Raw genomic sequence first — 26,128 nt, 5'->3', positions numbered from 1 at the left:
GATAATCCTCTTAAGCGAAAAGTAAGTCACCAACACAACAAGGATCTTCAGAACAGGTCCAAAGATTTATTCAGTGATCACATAATTACAGAGGTAATGTTTCATAGCCACGCAAGACCTCATCATCAGGCATGTGACACCTGATGAAAAGGTCATGCGCGGCTCTGAAACGTTGCCCCTGTAATTATGTTGAATAAAACTTTGGACCCATTCTGAAGATCCTTGGTGTGTTGGTAACTTCTTGCTTTGAATGTCTTTGGTTTCCAGATGGTGGTACAGAACCCACTTACATTCACAAAATATTTTTCAAGAACTTTAGCATGTGAATAGTGTATTTGAACTTGGATTCTCCTGTGACTCTCACTTTGGCAAATAAAAATCAACTGGACCTATAAAACTTAGTATGCAATCTCCATTCTTTATTGTCTTTTTGTAGGAATGATAGTGAGGATAGATCTCCCCAATAGAGACACAGGAAGCAATAAAAATCTGACATAGGTCCTCACCCCTTGCACACATTATACAAACTGAATAATAAATTTGGCTTTATTTTAAACATTGTAACTTAGCAAGCTGGACATCCCCTGAGCCCTGCACTCACCTGGTCATACTCAGAGGCTCCGGGATACAGAGGCCACCCCAGGAACAGCTCCGCGATGACACAGCCCAGAGACCACATGTCAATGGCTTCACAAAATGGCAACCCGAGTATGATCTCTGGAGCCCTGCAGAGTGAAGCAGCAACAAAGTTAAGGAATGATGAAGGAGAGAGGAAGAGAGGAACAGTAAGAACATTCTAGTCTGCATACAGCACACAAAAATCACAATACCCTGTACCTACACTCTGTTTCTCATTCTGGATTTACGTCTGTTGGCATGCTCTAGCCCCTGCGTGGGCATTTCTGATGTCACTGTTTTTGTCTTACAAAACCAATAAAAAGAGTTGTTATGAAAAAAAAAATCACAATACACATACTTTGTATTCAATCCATCTATCTAAAAAGTAAGATAAGCAACAGAGCCACTCTGGGATTTGGTGCATAGTAAATCCGCTCATGTCATGACACGGATAGTGGTGACCTGCCAACGTGCTCTTATAGATTTAAGATATGTGAAAGATGGGCAACTATTGCAGCATATTTACTTTATAAGATTTCAAAATTAGCTGCTATAGATCTACAAGTGGCAGCATGACCAGAATTGTTCCTGACAGTTGCAACAACAAAGCAGAATGTGCAGCATGTCAGCCTATAGTGGTCTCCAAACTGGGGCAGGATGTGGAACTATGCTTGCCTTCTGGCACTAATGCTCCCACTGACACCAACAAAGGGGCATGATTTCCCTCAATAACAACAAGGATGCAACACTCAACATGCCCTCTAAAGTCTGACAGACGGTAAACTGGCCTCTTGTTTAGAACGTTTGGTGACACCTGGCCTACAGCTTGTTCAGGAGTTTACGTCCAGTATTGTTCTTGAAGGTCCTCATTTATCCAGATCAATGTATATCTAGTAGTAGCATTCAGCTTGACATGTTCTGTAGTGTTTTTGACAATGACCTAAGCATGGTGTAAATAACTGTCAGTCCTTTATTTTCTCAATTGAACTGTCAAATCATCAAACGGCTGGTGTTATAACTGATCACATGTGCAGCACCATGACAACTGCAGATCAAACAAAGGCTAAGATGGCAGCTTCCTTGGCTGTAAAGGATAGGAGGGTTTAGTTCCAGTTTAAGTGAACCTGGACTTGTGTTCCATAAGGGGAAAATAACAGATTCACTTTAGAGCAGAGAGGGTAAAAAAGCACGTACTGATATTCCAGATGCTACTCCATCACCACACTGATGCGCTCATAAAATTGGTGTGTACATGCTCACCAAACACCATGTTGGAGCTCACACAGAACCAAAGACATGTGACAGTATGCAAGTGTACAATCCAAAAGCACGTCCCTGCATTAAAAATGGCTGTGTGTATAAGTGTATGCTGCAGCGACCGTCGGCTGGAACTGAACAGAATCAGCAAGGGAGAATGTCACCAGCACACCGAGGATCACCAATATGGGTCCAAAAGTTTTAATAAACGATCAAATAGTTACAGCAAGGCAACGTTTCAGAGTCTCGCAGGACCCCTTCATCAAGCATGTGACTTTTAGACCCATATTGGTGATCCTTGGTGTGCTGGTGACATTCTCCCCTCCATGTGACAGTGATGCACCTCTAAGGTACTGAGCATTTCATTGTAACGGTGTGGGAAAGTCACCAATATCAGCAGGCAAACAGGGCACTGGACAAGCAGTGGGTGAAAGGTGAGTATTTGTCCTAAAATGGTAAGGATATGGGTTTGCATTAAAAGGTAAAGGTTCTGCTTAAGAGAAGACATAAAAGGATGCCTGCTAGAAAAAAAAACTCTGTGGTGCCCCTCTCTGATTTAGTTTCACTATGTCACTGGTGCCTGACTTCAAGGCCAAGCTCCACAAACTGCTCTCCTCTTATCCAGCAACCTACTGGTCTCCGAAGGCAGCCTGAATGGTGAAAATCAAAAGAGGAGAACAGGTCCTCTTTGACGCACAATTCAGCTATACGGAAAATGCTCTCCCTGCCAGAAATACAATATTTCTGTTTGTTTTGGCTCTGCACCAACAAGCACAGTCACAGCCTCATTCCAGGGTGATTTCTCTTCTGTTCTGCCAGCACGATGCAGTGCCGTGCGGCTGCTGCAGTGTTAACAGAGCTGAGAAAATGATTTTTTAGTCTTTTCCATGTGGGAACTTTTCCTGACCCTGTCTGTAACCACAAAACCAGCACAGAGTAGAGGAGGAGGAGGAGGGAGGGGGTGTCTAAGGGGGAGCACGATTTTGACTTGGAGAGGCGATTGCATCCTTACTGGGTGCAAAAACACTTCCTCCCCCTGGCAGTACAATAGGGGGGCAACATAGAAACCAACTAAAAATGGAAATCTACCAAACATTATATGTATGCCAAGCAGAACTGATCCCTAAACTCGAAGGATATTAGATTCAGACCAGATATGAATTTGGATTCCCAAACCAAATCTAAATTTCAGTGTTAATTTTGACACTTTGGACTTCTAAAAGGTTACCAAAGGCTGCTTCAAAGGTTGTTTCTGCCTTATATCTGCTTCTTCTGTTTCCTTAGCACCCTTAGCTTGATCGCCAGTCCCACCAGGTCCCCCCTTCTATCCCTCTTAGGATGTTTAAAGGAAGTGGCTCAGCCTTTTGCCAGGAGCTTCCCGAACCATTCTGCACAATTTTTCATCATTCTTGTTCTTTAAAGCACACTTTTTGGAGCTGGGTTCCGATTTCCATTGACTTCAATGGGACTTTGGATTAAAAATTCCAATTATTTAGTTCATTAATTTTTAAAAAGTGTGGCAGAACTACGGCTGATAGAACTTTTTTTTAGCTTCTCTTTAATGCCAAACAATGACTGGCAAAACCTGGGGCCTAATTGATCAGAATGTAATATACTGCAGCTTAGCTGTGGTGGCTGCAGTCATTTTCTTAATTTTCGTTTCCTTTATGGTCACCTGGATATTTTTCCAGTCCCTTTGTGACACGCTCACTCACGGTACTATATCTAGGGAGAGAGTCATGGTTGTCACCAATGCTGGTCTTCCTCTCGTTCTCTTCATTATTTGGGGAATGGGGAAATAAGTAGTTTACAGAAGGAAGATAACATTTCCTTGTGCTAACTAACTAATGAAACCACCAAATCTAAAGACTAGTAATCTGCAATATATTATATTTCTGTTCTTGGGTTTGGATATCCTTTAACAGGCCAGTAGTTCATACATGTATTCATTATATAGTGAACTAATCTGCAATCTGTTAACCGTATGAAGACACCTGTAATGATAGTATCTGGGTTATGAATTTATTTTCTAATATTTTCACATATATACGTATATTTTTCTCCACATTTACATGCAGGCCAAGCTGTCCAGCAAAAGTGACAGTTACAGAGGCTGCTATAAACCATTTAACACTGCCAGGGCCGCATACAGCAATCAGCTTGTATTCATATGGTTTAACCTTTATCCCAATATAAATAAGCCTGTTGCTAAAACTGCTTTGAAAGAGTTCCCCACAGTCTTCCATTAATGTTTTTGTCACTTACCTAAAGTGATTCTAAAAGGCTTAAATTTGAAAAAGAAAAAAGAACAAAACATGTCTATACACCTGCTGTGTGCAGTGGTTTTGCACAAAGCAACCCGGATCCTCCTCTTCTCAGGTCCCCCGCCGGCCCTCCTGGCCCCTCCCTCCTGTTGGGTTCCCCTACAGCAAGCAGCTTGCTATGGGGGCACACAAACATGTGCACTCCCCAGCCGCTGCTCTGTGAGTCTATTCACACATGGAAAACCGGCACTGCCCCGCCCCCTCTCTCTTCTCATTGGCTCACTGGCTGTAATTGATAGCATTGGGAGCCAATGGCTCCCACTGCTAGTACAGCCAATGAGGAGAGGGAGTCCTGGGATAGCCGAGAGTCCAGTGCACATCACTGGATCTAGAAGGGGCTTAGGTGAGTATTAGGTGGGGCTTGGGGGGTGCTGCACAGAGAAGGTTTGTTACCTTCATGCATAGAATACGTGAAGGTAAAAAACCTTGAGCCTTTACAGCCACTTCAAAGCAGAACTTCACTTTCTCAATCAACGTGGACTATTTCTAATCCTTATGCTGCTAGCATTAGTAAATAGATAATAAAGTAGAATCATATTTAAACCTTTTTGTTGCATTCCTTCATTTACTTCCTGGTTTCCATGCCTAGGCAAATGATACCATACATCCCAGGAGTTTTCAGGAGGGGAGCGAGGGTTCTCAGCTCAGCTAATGCCTGAACTAAGGACAGATGGATTCGAGGAAGTGGGCTGGAGAGATGAGGTACAGCACCTGGAAGCTCCATGCTCTGCATGATTGATGATGCTGCCTGAGTCTTCAGATCCCAGTCTGGGGCTTATATAAAACTGCAAAAGTAGCAGAATGCTATAAACAGACTGTGAGTGGGCATTGAAGTGTGATGGAAAGTGCCTAAAGGCCTATGTTCATATGGCAAAAGCCTTTCTTGGGCTTTAAAAATTTGAGGAGGCACGAACTTGGTATCAGAAGATCATGAATATTGACTCCAGCAAAAAGAAACTTGTGAAAGCTTTTCTTCTATCTAGGAGGATCTCTGGCTAAGGATTGTGAACATTGTATCTGATTGACCATCGATCATTGCTACTATACCAGTAGCATTCTGGTGAGTGCCTAGCAGTGGTGGAGTTCATTGGATCCTCTGGCACTCTTTTGAAGTTGGACACGTTGCTGATTTGTGTCTTGCAGTACCACTAACACATATATAGACTATACTTTGTCACATTGTTATTGTGATTTACACTAGCACCTATATATTACAGCATATGGACTTTATTCATTTATTGTTTCACTGATGTTTATGTTTTGTTTTGAATATTAGAAATGAATTATATAGCATTTTGGTTTGTAGTACTTGATGAAGTGCAATTCCACTTTAACTTCCACTGAAAATTCTATGTCTGTCTAGGACAGGGGACAACACTTTTCTGGAATTTCAGGGGTGTCTCCTAGTACTAATTTACAAAAATGGCTGTTGCTATTCTAAGTGCTTGTGACAGTTTGCGGCAGTTGATATTTAACAGCTTCCCGTCCGGCCCATGTACATAAACAGCTGGACGGGAGCAGTCTTCCCCGCTCCCCTGCTTGTGTGTGCTCCCTGGGAGCACGCAGCACCGCGATCCGGTGTCCGCTGTGTCCGTTGTACTGGACCTCTGTGTGAGGTCCCGATCATGTGATCACTGATTGGCCAATCAGTGATCACATGAATAGTAGTAAGCAAGATCTCACTTCCTGACATCATTGCTTACTACGTGTGAAATATGTGAATGATCACAGAGATCACATGGTACAAGGCTATTCACAACAGCCTTGTACCATGTTACAAGCTGTGACCAATCACAGCTCTCACAGTATTTCTCAATGGCTGCAAGAATGCAGCCAGAGAGAAGGAGAAATTATTGCTTTTACAGCCTTTATGGGTGTAAAAGCAATCAGTGTAAAAAAAAAAATCTTTATCACCCCCCACAAGTAGTACAGTGTCACTATGGTGACACTGTACTGCTAGGGTGACAGTATGTTAGAAAAAAAAAAAAAAAACATAAATAATAATATTAAAAAAAAGTAAAAATGTCAAAAATGTTTTAGAAACATTTTTGGTTATAAACTAATTTGGGTTATTTTTTTTTTGTACTAAAAAGATAGCTGAATACATTTTGGCCAACATTTATGAAGAAAGATTATTTATTTGCAACATTTTATAAGAAAAACACTTTTTTTTCAAAATTTTTGGACTTTTTAATTTATATAGCAAAAAAATAAACATAATACCACCAAAATAAAGTTTTATCTGTCCCAAAAAATGCTAAAAAAATCATATAGGTACAGTGTTGCATGACTGTGCAATTGTCATTCAAAGTATGATATGAAAGCTGAAAATTGGCCTGGACAGGAAGGGTCTAAAAGTGTCCAAACTTGAAGTGGTTAAATGCTTTCCATTTTCCATCCATAGGACAGCTGGGTCTGCCATCCCCAAGCATACAGTTCTAACTCTGCTCAAGACCCTGAAAATGACCCATCAGTAACATCTGACTACAAGCACCAGCAAACTTGTAAGCTGCATTTACAATGGCTCAGTATGTTAAAGCTATTTGTATCCATACAAGCAATTGGTGTGTCTGAGTCCATACCAGGGGCGGACTGACAACTCATGGGGCCCCTGTGTCCTTGCCCACACTCAAAGCACACCCAAAAAAACCTATAAAAAGGTACCAGGGGCATTTCATGGGGCCCCCTACTGACCCTGGGCCCTCGGGCTCGAATGGTCAGTCCTCCCTTGGTCCATACCTCCCTTCATATTTGCTGGCTAGGACAATTTCTTTCATGGCCACAAGTCAGGCCACGAGGAACCCTGATAAGTGGGTCACAGTCGATCCATAAGCTCCTATAGGTTTGCTTTACTGATGTACCTCAACCATATCAATCCAGTTGTGCAGGACAGGGGAAAGTCACCGACATGACTTTCATACAAGAAGATAAAGCTGCTGATCAACAAATCTAACACCTCTGCCTTTAATCATTCTCCCCTGCTGCAGGAAGAGTGGAGCTTGTGCTATGTAATCACTAAGGTCTAATATAAATGCGTTTACAACCTTGGACTGAAAATACAATACAACATGTGGACGGAAATGCACTTATGTGGTTCTGAAGCTAAAACATTTTTACCTTAATGCATTTCCTGAATTAAAGTGTTACTAAACCCCGGACCCTGCATTCACTATATCTGGTCTCCCACAGTGCACAGAGCATGGAAATGCAATTATTTTAGTAAATATAAACTGCTTAGTACCTTTTCTCATCAGCAATATATAGCAGTCTTGTGACTTCAGCAGGTCACTGGTTAAAGTTTGTAGGAGGAGTTTTCTTTCTGCTCTAGGAGGATGTGAAACCCCTGACCCTCTGTCTGAACAGTCATGATTGGCCTGTGCTGGTTACATGCACCCTCCCAAGAAAAAAAAAAAAAAAAACCTCTCTAGCAATACACACCAAACTGAGCATGTGCATGTGACTACGGATTCAGTCTGTATTAGGTGGACATTTCAACAAGAGGAGTGGCAGAGTAGTCAGGATCAAACAGCCTTTGTACACAATGCAGAGGATTAACCCCTTCTGTTCCACAGTGAGTAGAACAAGCATGCTTTACTGCATATACAGACTGATTTTACTGTTGTGGGTTTAGTAACACTCTAAGGTAAAAAAACATTTTACAATTTGCTATGCAACCCCACCTCCTGAAATAGTTAAGCCCCGTACACACAGGATGAATATCAGGTGGCACTAGCTGGTTCAACAGGAACCATCCGACATTCGGCCTGTGTGTATGACAACCGGTCCAAAATAATCAGGACGTTCGTTCAGCTTCTGTCAAAAGGGCATGACCGAAAAAGGTCTGTCAATCGACTTCTGATCGGTGTGTTATGGTGTGGGGACAGTCCCCCTGTCAGAACACAATAGCACAGCGGGGGAGATCGCTGTACTAACACTGCTTGTCTTAGTACAGTGATCTGTTAGTTTTTTTTTCCTTTAGCCGAGTCCTCAATCGATCCAACACTGTGCTCATCTACATCTCTTCTCTCTCCTCTTCCTCTACTCACAGGGGCTGAGGCAGCAGCAGAAGCCATTGGCTCCTGCTGCTGTCAATCAAATGCTGGAGGGCAATACTGAGCTGAGCTGCATGTCTATGGACACACATGTGTGACTCCTTAGCAAGCAGTTTGCTATGGGGGCACTCAGTGAAGAAAAGCCAAGTATTAGATGTTTATTATTCCAATTTAAAGGATAAGTTCACCTTTTTGAAAAAAGTAATAAATGTACATACAAGTAAAAAAAAATGTGCATTTACTATCTTTTTTTTTTTTTTTTATTAGTAGACAGGAATGCAGGTCTTCTGCAGACTGTCAGTGTAAGCTGTCTGCCCATACCTCGTACAGGCAGGCAGTTACACAATGGCAGAAGGAATTTAATGAAGTACCAAGAGTGCTCACCAGCGCCCTGGTAGTTCTTTGAGTACGACAAGCCGTCAGCTGCAAAGGAGAACACTGTGAATGAATGATACAGCCACATGGGTGGAGCCTGCACGGCCGTGCTCTTTGAATTGTGACAGCAGGTGCTGGGAGAAGATCCCTGGCCCACTGTCACAAGGTCGGGGGGGATTGGGATGCGGATGCAGAAGCAGGAACATGTTACAATCCACCCTAAAAACAGGTGGAACATGTAACATGTTCCCAAAGGTGCACTTATCCTTTAAAAAAAGTTGATTTTTTTAATTTTACAAGTCTGTAGGTCATTCCTGATACATCACCATTTCAAAGAATCTTCACCTTTTATTCAAAAATGCCATCCTTGGGCTCCAGTCAGTGACTTTGCCTAGGTTGAGATGATGTCATCAGTCTGCTGCAGGCAGGATGGAAGCATTTCCTTAATCTCCCCTCCCACAGTGATCAGACTACAACATTGTCATTTTGTACCAAGTCATAAAGTGACGGGCTGCAGCAGGGGCTGATCTGTGTCATACATTTGTGAACAAAAACTGTACAGGCTCCAGGATTTACATAATTTGTGTCATCTCTGAGCCAGTATCTCAGTCCAGGAAATAGATAATGCCTGAACAAAAGATGGTATCATCATTCAAAGTATAAAAGCAAATGAAGGCATTGTCAGGGGGTGTACTGTAATCTCTGTGAAAATGAATAAATACCTGGAAATGTTACAATGACACATTACTCAGCATACTGCACTTAAATAAACGATACATAAATAATATATCTGATGTCAGGTCCACTTTAACTTTTTTTCTTAGAGTTTTTAAAGTTTCCTATTAAAACAAAAAAGTATAATATATTTTTTTTCTTTTTTGTCTATATTTTTTGTATTTTTTTCTGACCAGCAGGGGGTGCAGACCACTCCACACCGCGTTGCAGAGACTCGGGAGGAAAAAAAATGCCAGTTTTAGCAGACAGTCGTGATCAGGGTGCAGAAACAGGGAGATGACAATGAGAGATGGAGGGAAAAGGAGGACAAGATTTGTTCAGGGGGGGGGAGGACGCAGCGCGGCAGAGCGAGAACAGCCAGAATCAAGACTCTTATTAACCTAATTAAGCTCCACACTAGTCTCTGCAGACATGGCGATGTGCGCCGCTCTGGCACATAACGGGTTACACCAAATTTATCAGCCAGAAAATTAAAAGATATTATCTGTTTTATCCCCCAAAAATGTTTTCAAAACTTCACATTCTGTAAGTTTACACAGTCATCGTTACTTTTTAACCTCCATTGTTTTAAAAATGTTTTAAAATCCTCATAATTTACAACATTCATAGTGCCATGTTCATGTGTTTAATTATAAAGTCTAATTTGCTTATATTATGCCTTCCCTGGCCCTCCCCTCCCCCTAATCAATGCTAATGACATTAAAAAAAAACCTGTTTTCTTTATATAACATATTTTAGACCCAGTGATTTAATTACTGGGTCTCAGTGCTGTTCTATGCAATGCAGGCAGTTCATGGCTGGAGGGAGGGACTGTACATAGCTTCCTAAAAACATCATAAACACCATGCCTCGGTACTCCTCTCAAGAGCCTTTGGGCTCGATTCAAACAGTGGGGGGGGGGGGGGGTTATGCAAATATCAAAGCACCCTGATGGGAGGATGTAATTCTGGAATAGTTGGCTTTTCTAGGCAGGTTGTATTTGCATTCAGACTGCCTTAGCGTTGTGATGCTGAGCCTCCATAATTGATAGAGCTGAAATCCAAAAATCTGACTGGCCAGGGACAGTCAGGCTGGAGAGGAAACAGCTAGATGGTGCTGGATGTCCTCCAGCCTGGACTGTAGGTAGGTTCCATCTGACATGCTGCAGCTTCTAATGCACATTGTGAGAAGCTCACAGCGTGCAGTGAAATCAGAGTCAATCATTTCAGTAGAGGAGGAGAGGAGCCTGTACAACTGTGCAAGACTGAAGAGAAGGATGAAGCTTTAAGGCAGTGGTCTCCAAACTGTGGCCCGGGGGCCAGATGTGGCCCTTTGTTTGCTTTTATCCGGCCCTTGAGGAATTTTCCCCCCACTGTCAGCAACAGTGCGGCATAGTTCCTGCCACTGACACCAACAATAGGGTACTAGTCCTCTCACTGATATCAACGATGGGACAATATCCCTCCCATTGATAACAACAATACAGTACAATTCCTCAGATTCATACCAACAACGGGGCACTGTTACTCCCACTAATACTAATGATGGGGCACTGTTACTCCCACTAATACCAATGATGGGGGGCACTGTTACTACCACTAATACCAATGATGGGGGGGCACTGTTACTACCACTAATACCAATGATGGGGGGCACTGTTACTACCACTAATACCAATGATGGGGCACTGTTACTACCACTAATACCAATGATGGGGCACTGTTACTCCCACTAATACCAATGATGGGGCACTGTTACTCCCACTAATACTAATGATGGGGCACTGTTACTCCCACTAATACTAATGATGGGGGGGCACTGTTACTCCCACTAATACTAATGATGGGGGGGGCACTGTTACTCCCACTAATACTAATGATGGGGCACTGTTACTCCCACTAATACTAATGATGGGGGGGCACTGTTACTCCCACTAATACTAATGATGGGGCACTATTACTCCCACTAATACTAATGATGGGGGGCACTGTTACTCCCACTAATACTAATGATGGGGCACTGTTACTCCCACTAATACTAATGATGGGGGGGTACTGTTACTCCCACTAATACTAATGATGGGGCACTGTTACTCCCACTAATACTAATGATGGGGCACTGTTACTCCCACTAATACTAATGATGGGGCACTGTTACTCCCACTAATACTAATGATGGGGGGCACTGTTACTCCCACTAATACTAATGATGGGGCACTGTTACTCCCACTAATACTAATGATGGGGGGGTACTGTTACTCCCACTAATACTAATGATGGGGGGGCAATGTTACTCCCACTAATACTAATGATGGGGGGGCACTGTTACTCCCACTAATACTAATGATGGGGCACTGTTACTCCCACTAATACTAATGATGGGGGGGTACTGTTACTCCCACTAATACTAATGATGGGGGGGCAATGTTACTCCCACTAATACTAATGATGGGGGGGCACTGTTACTCCCACTAATACTAATGATGGGGCACTGTTACTCCCACTAATACTAATGATGGGGCACTGTTACTCCCACTAATACTAATGATGGGGCACTATTACTCCCACTAATACTAATGATGGGGGGCACTGTTACTCCCACTAACACTAATGATGGGGCACTGTTACTCCCACTAATACTAATGATGGGGGGGTACTGTTACTCCCACTAATACTAATGATGGGGCACTGTTACTCCCACTAATACTAATGATGGGGCACTGTTACTCCCACTAATACTAATGATGGGGGGGTACTGTTACTCCCACTAATACTAATGATGGGGGGGCACTGTTACTCCCACTAATACTAATGATGGGGGGGGGCACTGTTACTCCCACTAATACTAATGATGGGGCACTGTTACTCCCACTAATACTAATGATGGGGCACTGTTACTCCCACTAATACTAATGATGGGGCACTGTTACTCCCACTAATACTAATGATGGGGGGCACTGTTACTCCCACAAATACTAATGATGGGGCACTGTTACTCCCACTAATACTAATGATGGGGCACTGTTACTCCCACTTATACTAATGATGGGGCACTGTTACTCCCACTAATACTAATGAAGGGGAACTGTTACTCCCACTAATACTAATAATGGGACACTATTCCTTCCACTGACACCAATTATGGGGCACTATTCATCCCACTAACTCCAATGATGGGACACTATTACTCCCATTGACACCAATAATGAGGCATTATTCCTCCGTACAGTTTGGAGGATAGTAATCTGGCCCTTTGTTTAGAAAGTCTGGAGACCCCCGCTTTAAGGGGTTGGTAATCCTAATCCAAATTGGGGACAAGGGATTCCCTATTATACAGGCCATAGACGGGTCGTTAATCAGTCGAATTTTCGTCCACTGAAAAATCGGCCGATATTCACGCCGTTAGTGGGGCCAGCCCGTCGGCCGTTTTTCGCGGATCTTCTCATTTAGTTTTATTGGTCATGCTGGAAAATCTGCAAAAAACGGTCGTTTTTAGTGGACATTGGTGGCAGCATCGGCAACGGGGCCGACCGATTTTTCGTTTATCGGCCGGATGGCCTGCGTTACAGCCTGCTGAGAGCTATCACTTTACTAATAACCAGTACAGCAGCTACAGCATAGATAGGTGACTTACAGTGCCTTGAAAAAGTATTCATACCCCTTGAAATTTTCCACATTTTATCATGTTAAAACCAAAAACGTAAATGTATTTTATTGGGATTTTATGTGATAGACCAACACAAAGTGGCACATAATTGTGAAGTGGAAGGAAAATCAGAAATGGTTTTCAAATTTTTTTACAAATAAATATCTGAAAAGTGTGGCGTGCATTTGTAATCAGCCCCCTTTACTCTGATACCCCTAACTAAAAACCAATGGAACCCATTGCCTTCAGAAGTCACCTAATTCGTAAATACAGTCTACCTGTGTGCAATGTAATCTCAGTATAAATACAGTTGTTCTGTGAAGGTTTGTTAGAGAACATTAGCCACTTCTACTCCACCCTATAGCAGAAATACTGGTACAGGGTGGAACGGGTACGCAAAATCACGTATATATACATGATTTTGCATTTCCGGGTACTCATACCCGAGCTGTCAATCACCGGTCACTGACACCTGGTTATCGCCGAGTAATTTAGACGAGGGAGAGACCTGTGTATAAACAACACAGTTCTCTGCCCTGTCAGCTCATGCACACTGCTTTGTATGGCTCTGCATAGCAGAGCCATACAAAGCAGTGTGCTTAGAGTGGAAAGCACACACACAGCATACTGTGAAACAGCACACAATTAATCCTTTGATCACCTCACATGGTAAGCCCTTCCTGCCCAGTGCCGTTAGTACAGGGTCAGTTCTTTTTATTAGCACTGATCACTGTATCCCCCAGTTTCACCCCCCGCGCAGTCCCACAATCCCACTATAAGTCACTGATCGCCACCATTACTAGGAATTTTTTTTTTCAAATTGCAGTATATATACCGCTTATTTATAAACTTTCATGTAAATCAATTAATTTTACAAGTATTGGGATTTTGTTTAGCAAAGACATGTAGCAGAATACATTTTGGCCTAAATTTATGACAAAATGTGATTTTTAAATTTTTTTACTGGACATGTTTAATAGCAAAAAGTCAAAAGTATTGTTTATTTCTCAAAATTGTCTGTCTTTTTTTGTTTATAGCGCAAAAAAATAAAAACCACACAGGCAAGTGGTTAGTGAACAAACAGCACCATGAAGGACAAGGAACACACCAGACAGGTCAGGGATAAAGCTGTGGAGATGTTTAAAGCAGGGTTAGGTTATAAAAAAATAGCCCAAGCTTTGAACATCTCACGGAGCACTGTTAAATCCATCATCTGAAAATGGAAAGAGCATGGCACAACTTAAACCTACCAAGACATGGCCGTCCACCTAAACTGACAGGCTAGGCAAGGAGAGCATTAATCAGAGAAGCAGCCAAGAGGCCCATGGTAACTCTAGAGGAGCTGCAGAGATCCACAGCTCAGCTGGGAGAATCTGTCCTCAGTCGTGCACTCCACAAATCTGGCCTTTCTGGAAGAGTGGCAAGAAGAAAGCCATTGCTGAAATAAAGCCATAAGAAGTCCTGTTTGCAGTTTGCGAGAAGCCATGTGGGGGACACAGCAAACACGTGGAAGAAGGTGCTCTGGTCAGATGAGACCAGAATTTAACTTTTTTGCCTAAAAGAAAAACGCTATGTGTGGCAGAAAACTAATACTGCACATCACCCTGAACGTACCATCCCCACCGTGAAACATGGTGGTGGCAGCATCACGTTGTGGGGATGCTTTTCTTCAGCAGGGACAGGGAAGTTGGTCAGAGTTGATGGGAAGATGGATGGAGCCAAATACAGGGCAATCTTAGAAGAAAACCTGTTAGAGTCTACAAAAGATTTGAGACTGGGATGGAGGTTCACCTTCCAGCAGGACAATGACCCTAAGCATACAGCCAGAGCTACAATGGAATGGTTTAGATCAAAGCATATTCATGTGTTAGAATGGTCCAGTCAAAGCCCAGACCTAAATCCAATTGAGAATCTGTGGCAAGACTTGAAAATTGCTGTTCACAGACGCTCTCCATCCAATCTGAGAGAGCTTGAGATATTTTGCAAAGAAGAATGAGCAAAAATGTCCCTCTCTAGATGTGCAAAGCTGGTAGAGACATCCCCAAAAAGACTTGACTTGCAGCTGTAATTGCAGCGAACGGTGGTTCTACAAAGTATTGACTCCGGGGGGCTAAATACAAATGCAGCCATACTTTTCACATATTTATTTGTAAAAAATTTTGAAAACCATTTATCATTTTCCTTCACAATTATGTGCCACTTTGTGTTGGTGTATCACATAAAATCCCAATAAAATACATTTACGTTTTTGGTTGTAACATGACAAAATGTGGAAAATTCCAAGGGGTATAAATACTTTTTCAAGGCCCTGTATATTGTTTCTTTTGCTTAATTAAAGTTTTATCGTCTCCTTTTGTAGCAGAGTGACAGATCTATATTAAACCTATCTCTAAACCTACTTGCAGCCACATTCTAAAACTAATCTATCTAGCACTGTAAAGAAGACATCGCTATACATACCTGTTCTGCCTGTTCATACCTGTTCTGCAGCCGCTCCAGTCCAGTCCCACAATGAGTTGTCAGCGGTGGCTTCAGTGTGTAGGCATGTGCTGGAGAGGCAGCTGACAACGGAAGCCCCATAGTAACTCTACGGGTGACATTACTTTGTTTACATTTCCGGGTAGGGGGCGCGCACCCTACACGTGCCACCGTTCGCAGCCGCGGCTGTCAATCACGGGGTCCCAGCCAGTGATTACTAGCTGGCACTCGGTGATTGCCGAGCATCTCCGAAGGGGAGGAGAACTGTATGTAAACAATACAGTTCTCCTCCCTGTCAGCTCGTGCATGCTGCTTTGGATGGCTGTGCACAGCACAGCCATGCAAAGCAGTGTGATTACAGTGAAGCACAGACACACAGGCACAAGTAAAACAGCACAGTTAACCCTCTGATCGCCCCTCATGTTAACCCCTTCCTGCCCAGTGCCCTTAGTACAGTGTCAGTGCTTTTGTTTAGCACAGATCACTGTATTGGTGTCACTGGGGATGTCAGTGACACCAAGTCAGTTCCCTCAGTGTCAGAATGCCCGCCACAGTCCCACTATAAGTCGCTGATCGCCGCCATTACTAGTAAAAATAAATTCCAATATCTGTGTCGCCATTAGTAAACACTAAAACTTTCACGTAAACCATTTAATTTACACGTATTGGGAATGTTTTTTAGCATAGACATGTAGCAGAATACATTTTGACCTAAATTTATGACGAAATTAGATTTTTTAAACTGGACATGTTTAATAGCAAAAAGTAAAAAAAGACTGCTTTTTATCAAAATTGTCTGCCTTTTTTTTTTATAGAGCAAAAAATAAAAAACACACAGGCAATCAAATGCCACCAAAAAAAAAGCTCAATATGTGGGAAAAAAAAGGATGTAAATTTAATTTTGGTGCAATGTTGCATGACCGCACAATTATCAGTTAAAATAATGCAGCGCCGTAACGCAAAAAATGGCCTGGTCAGGAAGGGGGGTAAGTCCTCAGGAGGGCAAGTGGTTAAGGTTTACATCTTACTTTTAAATAGCACTTGTCTTTAGCAGAATTTCTTAAAAAAAAGTAATTTGTAGAATTAGAGGTAAGTATTTACCTGTAATATCTGGACTGCAGGTAGGTAGAACACACAGCTTTAGACACATGACTTGCTGAACCAAAGTCTATAACCTTCACCCTGTATGGCTGCCTGGAAGGATCCACCAGCATGATGTTCTCTGGTTTCAGGTCCGCATGGATCAGTCCCAAACTCTTGAGCTTCATGAGCGCAGTGGCAACCTGCTGTAGCACAGGCCTGATGTACTTCAAAGGCAGTGGACTGAACTTGTTCTGCTTCAGGAAGTCATACAGGTTCTGTTCCAACATCTCGAAGACAAGGCAGGTGTGATTCTTGTGCTGGAAACACTCATACGCCCTCACGAAGTTGAAATCATCTGCACTCTCCGTACTGAGCCGCGCCAAGATGCTGACCTCGATCTGCCCTTGCCTGGCATAGGAGGGGTGGTTCTTTAAGATCTTGATTGCCACTATTTCATTGGTGCCCCTTTTCCAGCACTTGACCACCTGCCCGAAGGTGCCCCTGCCCAGGAACTCCAGAACCTCGTAGGTGTTTGTCATGGAGCAGAGGACCTCATGCTGTACCAGTTGGTAGTCTCCTTCGCTATTGGAGCCACTGTTCTTGGAGGTGGCTGTAGAGGTTGTGGCAGCTGTGGCCCCGCTGGCATTGTTCTGGGTCATGGGAGGGTGTTCGTCTACAATCTGGACGCTGCCGTTATCTAGCTCCTCACACTTCCTCTTCAGCCCACACTTCTGGTATGTGTCCAGAAGGCTGACAGTGCTGCGCCTCATCAGGTTGGTCTGAGGGCCACCGAGCGACTGAGCGCTCGCTGCTGCTGAGGACCCACTGCTGGACGAGGTCACCACAATGTGACCTGCACTGGTGGGGAAGATGACGGTCTGCTCGTAAGGTGCTTGAAGCAGGGAAGCGTGGGCGAGCACGGGTTGGCCAGTTGTGGAGTTGCTCTTGCCTGGGTTGTAGACCTTGCTGTGGCAGCCGTAACCAGTCATATCCCAGGTGGAGCTTGATTCCAACTTTGGCTTGTTCAAGCTACAAAAGGAGCTCAACGGGAGGCCGCGGGAGGATAAGATTTGCAGTGGTGAGGCCATACCTGCCAAGACAAGAGGATATATTACATTAATGCCACAATGTCCTATTTATGAGAGGAAACTAAAATATAAATGTTAAGGGGGAATCAAGTTAGAGTACATGTAAACCCAACCATTACAATCCCATATGATCTTTGAAAGAAATCTATAGTCACAGCATACATTTTCATATTATAAAATGATTGTAACAATACAAGCAATAGTTATAATTGACAATACAATATAATCTCATTTGCAAGGGAGTCCCTAGGGTTGGTGTCACCCGGGGCGGTAACACTTGGTGTCACCCCTCCAATGATCCCCGCAGGATGGATCGGACCTGCGGATTGAGCATAATGGTTGGGAGTCTGATCCATTATGCTCCCCAATCCGCAGATCAGTCGTCTTTTAACCTATACGCGGTTAACTGATCTCTCCATGAGCTCCACGAAAAGGTAAGTTTTAAAGAAAGCCAACGATCCCCGCAAGATGGATCGGATCTGCGGATTGGGGAGCATAATGGATCGGACTCCGATGCATTATGCTCAATCCACAGATCCGATTCATCCTGCGGGATCGTTGGCTTCCTGTAAAACGTACCTTTCCGTGGAGCGGCTCCGGGTTCACCCCATGCGATAGATGTCACCCAGTGCGGCGGGCACCCCCCGCACCTGCCTAGGGAAGCCACTGCTCACTTGCAAAATCTCATGTTGTGAGTGCTGCCTGTTTGCTGATCATCTCTTTCCACAACTTTCTAGATTCCCTGCATGCTCTGCAGCTTCTCCTCTGCTGTTTACTTTCAATTTCTAAGGACTACATATCCCATGGTACCTTGCTGTTTGCAAGCAGTGATTGCTGTATTGACTCCGCCTCCTGAAACTACTCCTCTCAGCACCTCTGTAGTTCAGAAGGCAGGCTCTGTGAAATGTGTTACACAGCAGTGCCTACTACAGGGCATAGTGAAGACATGCCACAGAAGCCAAGGAAGTAAATATGTGGGGGTCTTCACAAAGTAAGTTTACAAACTTCAAGACCATTCAGAGTATTAGTAGTAGCCTGGAAATACATGACATACAATGTGCAAATGAATATATGATTTAAGATTTTGACCATAGATTTACTTTAAGACGTAGCATGCACAAATTATAACAATATCTGAAATTGCTCTGAATTATTCTTAATGCTACAGTATTAGGCGTTCCCGTATTACAACAAATATTTACTAAGTATTCTTAGTCCGCCTCATTTTACTCTGAGGATAACAGAGTAGCACACTATAAAGGACGCACACAGGAGGACGCACACGCCTAGTGCATTAACGAAGGTTTATTGTATAAAACAAAATATACAGCCAAATGGATACTCACAAAAATAAAATGTATACAGGCGTTGGAAGAACATTAATCTCAATCTGCTGCGGCCAAACACACCAAAATACTGCACTGGCAAACTGACGTGTTTCAGGGGGACACATCCCCTTCTTCAGTGCTGAACTTTTAACATATTAGGCCCCATTATTACCGCATAGCAGGAGTGAGTGTTCCTGCTCTGCGATTCTGACACAGCGATTTTTACGCAATTCTGAATTTCGCTTATGAGCTTTTGTCACCTGAAAAGGAGTAACGAGCGCGGCTTGTGAGATCCTATTGCGCAAAAATCACGGCTAAATCTCATCGTGTTTGGGGTGCTATTGAAAGATAATGGCACAGCACATTGCGATTGTCACACGATTTAGGATTGCAGGCAGAATCACAGTGATTCTGACCGCAATCCCAAATCATGTGATGGGAACGGGGCCTTAACAACATTTCAAAATTCGGTTTCAATATTTAGTAATCTGTAGTTTCCATTATAATAACCCCTTGTCATCCTGCCATAAAAGTCCTTATTTAAATATTTCCTGGTATAGGGTGACAACACTCTTCCCTGTCTCCCAAGTTTTCTTCTTGGTTGTCACCATGTCAACACACATTAAAGCACACATAATCTACTGTTGTCGCCATCAGGTAACCTTCCCTGATAAATGTCATGCAGTCATCACTGGAGTGTACGTAGACAGGAAGAGGTGGCAAAGAGGCTACAGGAGATCAGCAGCACCGATAGATAGCACAAAGGATAAGAAAAAGGCTGACACTGCTACTTTAAGAAAATTATGGCAACTGTTTCTGATACACAGTGCACAAAGCAAACTAAAAGTTAGGGCTTACATCTATTTTATTGCTTTGATTGGTTTATATACTTTATACTTATTATTATACTTTTATGGACTTTTTTTTTCTCCCTGACTTTGGGACATCTCAATGAGCCCTCACTGGGTGGATGGCAGACCCATTCTAAAGGTATTTGTGTTGTGCCATGTTTACTGCCAGGAACAGTGCCCTTCCCCAGGGCCGCTTTGTGCGGGAACAATGGGGCACGTCTCGGGTGTATGAATTCACAGTCACATAGCCGGCTGTATGAGAGACATTTATATCGGAGCACCAAGCACATGACAAAGGATTCCTCCATATGGGGCTCATTGTCCTCCCAACATTGGATAAAACATAACCCTTTCCTGGGTACAACCACAACACTGACAGATGCACACTATCACCAATAATTCCTCTGAGCAGCACCAAATATAGAAGTGTATTGGGGCAGATCTATAACTTCATACAGAAAAACTGTGTATTGTTGGGGTATGGGCCCACAGCACCGCCGTGCCATCTCTCCTAACAGCCCTGTGTTGTCAGGGTATGGGCCCACAGCACCATGGTGCCGTCTCTCCTAACAGCCCTGTGTTGTCGGGGTATGGGCCCATAGCACGGCGGTGCCATCTCTCCTAACAGCCCTATGTTGTCAGGGTATGGACCCAGAGCACCGCGGTGCCGTCTCTCCTAACAGCCCTCTGTTGTCGGGGTATGGGCCCACAGCATCGCAGTGCCATCTCTCCTAACAGCCCTTTGTTGTCGGGGTATGGGCCCACAGCGCCGCGGTGCTGTCTCTCCTAACAGCCCTGTGTTGTCGGGGTATGGGCTCACAGCGCCATGGTGTTGTCTCTCCTAACAGCCCTGTGTTGTCGGGGTATGGGCCCACAGTGCCATGGTGTTGTCTCTCCTAACAGCCCTGTGTTGTCGGGGTATGGGCCCACAGCGCCATGGTGTTGTCTCTCCTAACAGCCCTGTGTTGTCGGGGTATGGGCCCACAGCGCCATGGTGTTGTCTCTCCTAACAGCTCTGTGTTGTCGGGGTATGGGCCCACAGTGCAGCGGTGCCGTCTCTCCTAACAGCCCTGTGTTGTCGGGGTATGGGCCCACAGTGCAGCGGTGCCGTCTCTCCTAACAGTCCTGTGTTGTCAGGGTATGGGCCCACAGCGTCGCGGTGCCGTCTCTCCTAACAGCCCTGTGTTGTCAGGGGTATGGGCCCACAGCGTCTCGGTGCCGTCTCTCCTAACAGCCCTGTGTTGTCGGGTTATGGGCCCACAGTGCAGCGGTGCCGTCTCTCCTAACAGCCCTGTGTTGTCAGGGGTATGGGCCCACAGCGTCGCGGTGCCATCTCTCCTAACAGCTCTGTGTTGTCGGGGTATGGGCCCACAGCGTCGCGGTGCCATCTCTCCTAACAGCCCTGTGTTGTCGGGGTATGGGACCACAGTGCCGCGGTGCCGTCTCTCCTAACAGTCCTCTGTTTGGATAAAATCCTTTCTGTCTCCATCTAGTACACACTTGGCTCTGGCCATTATAATTCTGTATGTCTTATATATTATTATGATTTCCAACACAACATAGCTTGAGCTGTTTTATATAGCAATCTGCTTTTATGACTTGAACCTGGAAGGCCTTTGGGGGGCTTGTGAGGGGAAACAGAAAAACAAAGTTTCCAGCCAGTGAAAATATGTTAGTGACGTATATGTGTATAAGTAACGTAGATTGTGGTGATATTCTGTATAATCAGTTTATTTCAGGCAGCACGGAACATGCAAAGTGCAGCTACATTGGAGGGAATGTATCCAGCAGACGGAATGAGGAGCAGCTGTGCATGGCAACCAGTCAGCTTCTATCATTAGTTTGTTCAGAAAAGCAGGCCATACATGGGCCGAATAAATTTTCAATCGAAAACATCGTTTGTTCTGTAATCCGATGGTGCCTCCAATGATTTTGAAAATCGGTCATTTTTCATGAATTTTCCAGCATGGCCGCTAAACGAAATGGGGAGGAACCACAAAAATCGGCCAGTGCCATTGCCCCACTAACAGAGCAAAAATCATCGGATTATTCTTAGGTCTGAAAATCGACCCTGTATGGCTGGCTTTAAGCTTTGAAAATGGAAGCTAGAACTTGATTGGTTGCCATGCACAGCTGCTCCAGATTTTGATTTTCCCAGTTTTGATTAATTCTCTCTTTGCATCCAAAGATTTGAAGAAAATTGCTGATACTCTAACTATAAAGGCCGGATAGGTCCACTTTAGAGTCCAAACAAAATGTCCCCAATGCACACGTTCCTGAAGGTGGCTGTAAATGTAAGAAAGTGGTTGCTGCAGTGACCACCGGCTGGAAACTGAAGACATTCAAAGTGAGAAGAATGTCACCATTACACCATGACCTCCAGAACAGGTCCAAAGCTTTATTCAGTGATCACATCATAGTTACAAAATTGATGTTTTTGGAGATTCACAGGACCCCTTCATCAGGCATGTGACCACATCACATGAAATGTCGCATTTGTAACTATGATGTCATCGCTGAATAAAGCCTAGGACCTGTTCTGGAGATCCTTTGTGTGCCGTGACATACTTCTCGCTTCCAAGTCTACTTTAGAGGGTGCACTGCTGCTTAACACAGACACATATTATTCATTTTGTGCTCTTGATTCTGGACTGATTTACCCAAACTCTCAGCTTTGAGTCCATTAACGACAGTTGGTAAGTCCTTGTGGAAGGGATTGTTTGGCGAAACGCGTTGGAGGTCATTTGTTCTCTATTGGCCATTTGTGGAATCAATATATTTCTGTACTTTCAGCATGTTTTTGGTGTGATACGAAGTACTTGCGTGAGTATGAGTACTCATGCAAATGTTCCTGATGCCCAAAAGCGATACCTTTGAGGTGCGATTTGAGTCCAAACAAAATGAATGAGCTCAAATCGCACTGCAAAGAATTGCTTGTGACTTGAACAGCAATGTGATGTGATTCCTGTTCAATTCGCATGTGTTTTCCCCCCCGCTCCTGTGTGATCCCAGTATAGAAAGACAGAGAAGTGCCATCTAATAAGTGCAGCAACGGGCAAACAGTTTAAAACATTTAAACAACTCACAAGTTAAAAGTACATAAAATATCTTGCTTGTTAAATCCAAAACCACAGCCGCTTGCGCTGCTCACAGGGCTGGAGATGTATAGGCGGTCCACCCCAAGCTGACCTGCCCTGACCCCACAGGGGTCCCAGAAATTTCTACATCACCAGCCCTGTGAGCACCCCAAGCTGCGGTGATTTTGAATTTGACATGCAAGATATATTATGTACTTTTAACATGTGAGTTGTCATAGCATTAATAAACTGTTTGTTTGCCTATTGCTGCTTTTTTAGATGGTGCTTCCCTGTCTTTTTATACTGGGATCACTCAGGAGCGGTGGGGAAACCGCATGCGCTTTGGATGGGAATCGCACCACATTCCTGTTCAAATCACATGCAATTCTTTGCAGTGCGATTTGAGACCTTTCATTTTATATGGGCTCACACATCACACAAGGTATCGGTACTTGCCAGTAAAAAAAAAAAATGGTATCGGTGCAACCTTAGTTATTGGTGTTACTACTGGCTCAGCCAAGTGGCATTAGTCCTGATACTAGGTCCTGATACTAGGTCCTGGTACTATAACGTCACCATCAATTGGGAGGTAACCCCTAGAGTTCCACGGAGCCCTGGCTGATGGCAGCTCTAAATGACTGTACTTGTATTTGGATAAGTCAGGATGTTTGGATGTTAATTCTTTTCAGTCGTGTAATGGGGCAGGGCAAGGATCCGTTCTTTGCCAACATACTTTATGCTAAATCACTCCTGATCTCCGAAACCTGGGAGGTAGGACGTTCTGGTGCTCCCCTGATAACCTGGCTGTGGGAGGTGAGGTGTACTCCTGATAACTCAGTGCAGGGATATAAAAGGCCAGCACCAGTGTTTTTGTATCTGTCCCTCTGTCTGTCTCTCTATATATCCATCTATGCATCTGTCATAGATCTAAAGCTGGCCATATATGGATCAAAATTCACAGTATATACAGTGAATTCATAAAGTATTCATACCCACTTCACTTTTTTCAATGTTGTTGTTATGTTGCAGCCTCATACAACAGTTGTTTAACCACTTGCCTACCAGGCACTTTCACCCCCTTCCTGCCCAGGCCAATTTTCAGCTTTCAGAGCTGTCGCACTTTGAATGACAACTGCGCGGTCATGCAACACTGTACTCATGAAATTGTTATTTTTTTGAGACAGATAGAGCTTTCTTTTGGTGGTATTTAATCACCACTGGATTTTTTTTATTTTTTGCTAAACAAACGAAAAACAACTGAATTTTTGTTTTAAAAAACGTTTTTTTCTTATTTTCCGTTATAAAATGTTTCTGTTATTTCTTTTATTTTCTGTTATAGTAATTTTTCTCCTTCACTGATGTGCAATAATGAGGCTGCAGTGATGTTCACTGATAGGCTGCGTGATGAGGAGGCACTGGTAGATGGCACTGATGGGCATTGACAGGCATTACTGGTGGGCATTGATAGACATCACTGATGAGCACTGAAAGGCAGTACTCATATATGGCACTGATAGGCAGCACTGACTGGTACTCTTAGGCAGAACTGACTGGCAGTGTTAGGCGGCACTGATAGGCGCAAGTGGGAGCGTGTACCTGTCAAATTCAGGTACCCGCTCCCCAAAGGTCTGCAGTCTCTGGTCATCTCCTATACTATGTCCGCAGTCTCTGGTCATCTCCTGTACTATGTCCGCAGTCTCTGGTCATCTCCTGTACTGTGTCCGCAGTCTCTGGTCATCTCATGTACTATGTCCGCAGTCTCTGGTCATCTCCTGTACTATGTCCACAGTTGCTGGTCATCCCCTGTACTATGTCCGCAGTCTCTGGTCATCTCCTATACTATGTCCACAGTCTCTGGTCATCTCCTGTACTATGACTAGTCTCCGGTCATCTCCTGTACTATGACTACAGTCTCTGGTCATCTCCTGTACTATGACTAAAGTCTCTGGTCATCTCCTGTACTATGTCCGCAGTCTCTGGTCATCTCCTGTACTATGTCCGCAGTCTCTGGTCATCTCCTGTACTATGTCCGCAGTCTCTGGTCATCTCCTGTACTATGATCGCAGTCTCTGGTCATCTCCTGTACTATGTCCGCAGTCTCTGGTCATCTCCTGTACTATGTCCGCAGTCTCTGGTCATCTCCTGTACTATGTCCGCAGTCTCTGGTCATCTCCTGTACTATGTCCGCAGTCTCTGGTCATCTCCTGTACTATGATCGCAGTCTCTGGTCATCTCCTGTACTATGTCCGCAGTCTCTGGTCATCTCCTGTAGTACATCCGCAGTCTCTGGTCATTTCCTGTACTATGTCTGCAGTCCATCGGTTCAGAAATTTTTTTTCTTGTTTTCCTCCTCTAAAACCTAGGTGCGTCTTATGGTCAGGTGCGTCTTATGGAGTGAAAAATAAGGTATGTACATGCAATATTTTTTTTTTTTCTTTTTAATAAATTCACAGACATTTTTAAAATTCTGTTTTTGCTCTGTCATTATGGAGTACTGAGTGTAGATTAATGAGAAACAAAATTAACTTAAACAACTATAGTACAGTATTAGGCTAGAACATAACAATGAAAAAAGTGAAGGGGGTCTGAATACTTTATGAATGCACTGTATATATAATATACATCCATCTCTCTTTCTCTATATACACACACACAGTATACAGTATATATCCATTCATCTCTCTGTGTTCTCTGTAGTCATGGACGATCCGCTCCCATCAGACAGATGATTTCACGCAGAGCAATCTTCTAAGAACAGAGCATCCGTTTAATAATAGAAACAACAGGTCTTTGTATGACATTTTCAGGAATGGGCAGTTAACCGAGTCTAATTCCCTGTAAGCACGAAGCCTGGTGATGTCACCGTGATGTCATACTGAGTCACCAGCCCTGACTCACGTGGACACGAGACATCGGATAGTGATGTGCATGGAACTGGTGACTCAAGGAATCCAGCTGGCCAAGAACACTTCATGTGATGAGAGGGGAGCTGGAGAGGAAGTTTTCAGCCTTCCCTTATCATTACGCAACATTTTCTAGATATGATTGTGTCCACCTCCTCTCTATGCAGCATTTTCTCTTTGGGCTCTTTGTGTGTCATCCATCTAAAACCAGACTTGTAAATAGGGGGTACGGACTTCTCCTGTGTTTTCAAGCAGAAAAAGCATTTAAGCCCCAGCTCTGGTCAGGACCCTTTCCAGTTTTGGATGGAGTGGAGGGAAAGGTTAACGCCCCTGTC

The 26,128-nt window shown here is 43.8% G+C and overlaps 1 protein-coding gene across 2 annotated transcripts in view; it reads right to left on the bottom strand.

Annotated features, from left to right (window-relative positions):
• Positions 1-26,128, bottom strand: part of HIPK2 (homeodomain interacting protein kinase 2) — a 106,601-nt gene that overhangs the window by 40,038 nt on the left and 40,435 nt on the right. For both annotated transcript variants that reach the window (XM_089688722.1, XM_089688721.1), the window contains exons 2-3: positions 16,565-17,636; positions 602-725 (exon numbers count right to left, since the gene is read on the bottom strand). In XM_089688722.1, coding sequence (XP_089544848.1) covers positions 602-725; positions 16,565-17,634 — 1,194 coding nt within the window. In that variant the 5' untranslated portion in view covers positions 17,635-17,636. The remainder of the gene's footprint in view (positions 1-601; positions 726-16,564; positions 17,637-26,128) is intronic.

The sequence above is a fragment of the Staurois parvus genome, unplaced genomic scaffold (genome assembly GCF_062004578.1).
Source record: "Staurois parvus isolate SC_StPar_1 unplaced genomic scaffold, SC_StPar_1.0 ptg000452l, whole genome shotgun sequence".
Taxonomy (NCBI): domain Eukaryota; kingdom Metazoa; phylum Chordata; class Amphibia; order Anura; family Ranidae; genus Staurois; species Staurois parvus.
Note: the sequence above shows the minus strand (reverse complement) of the source record. Positions and strands in the feature narration are given on the sequence as shown.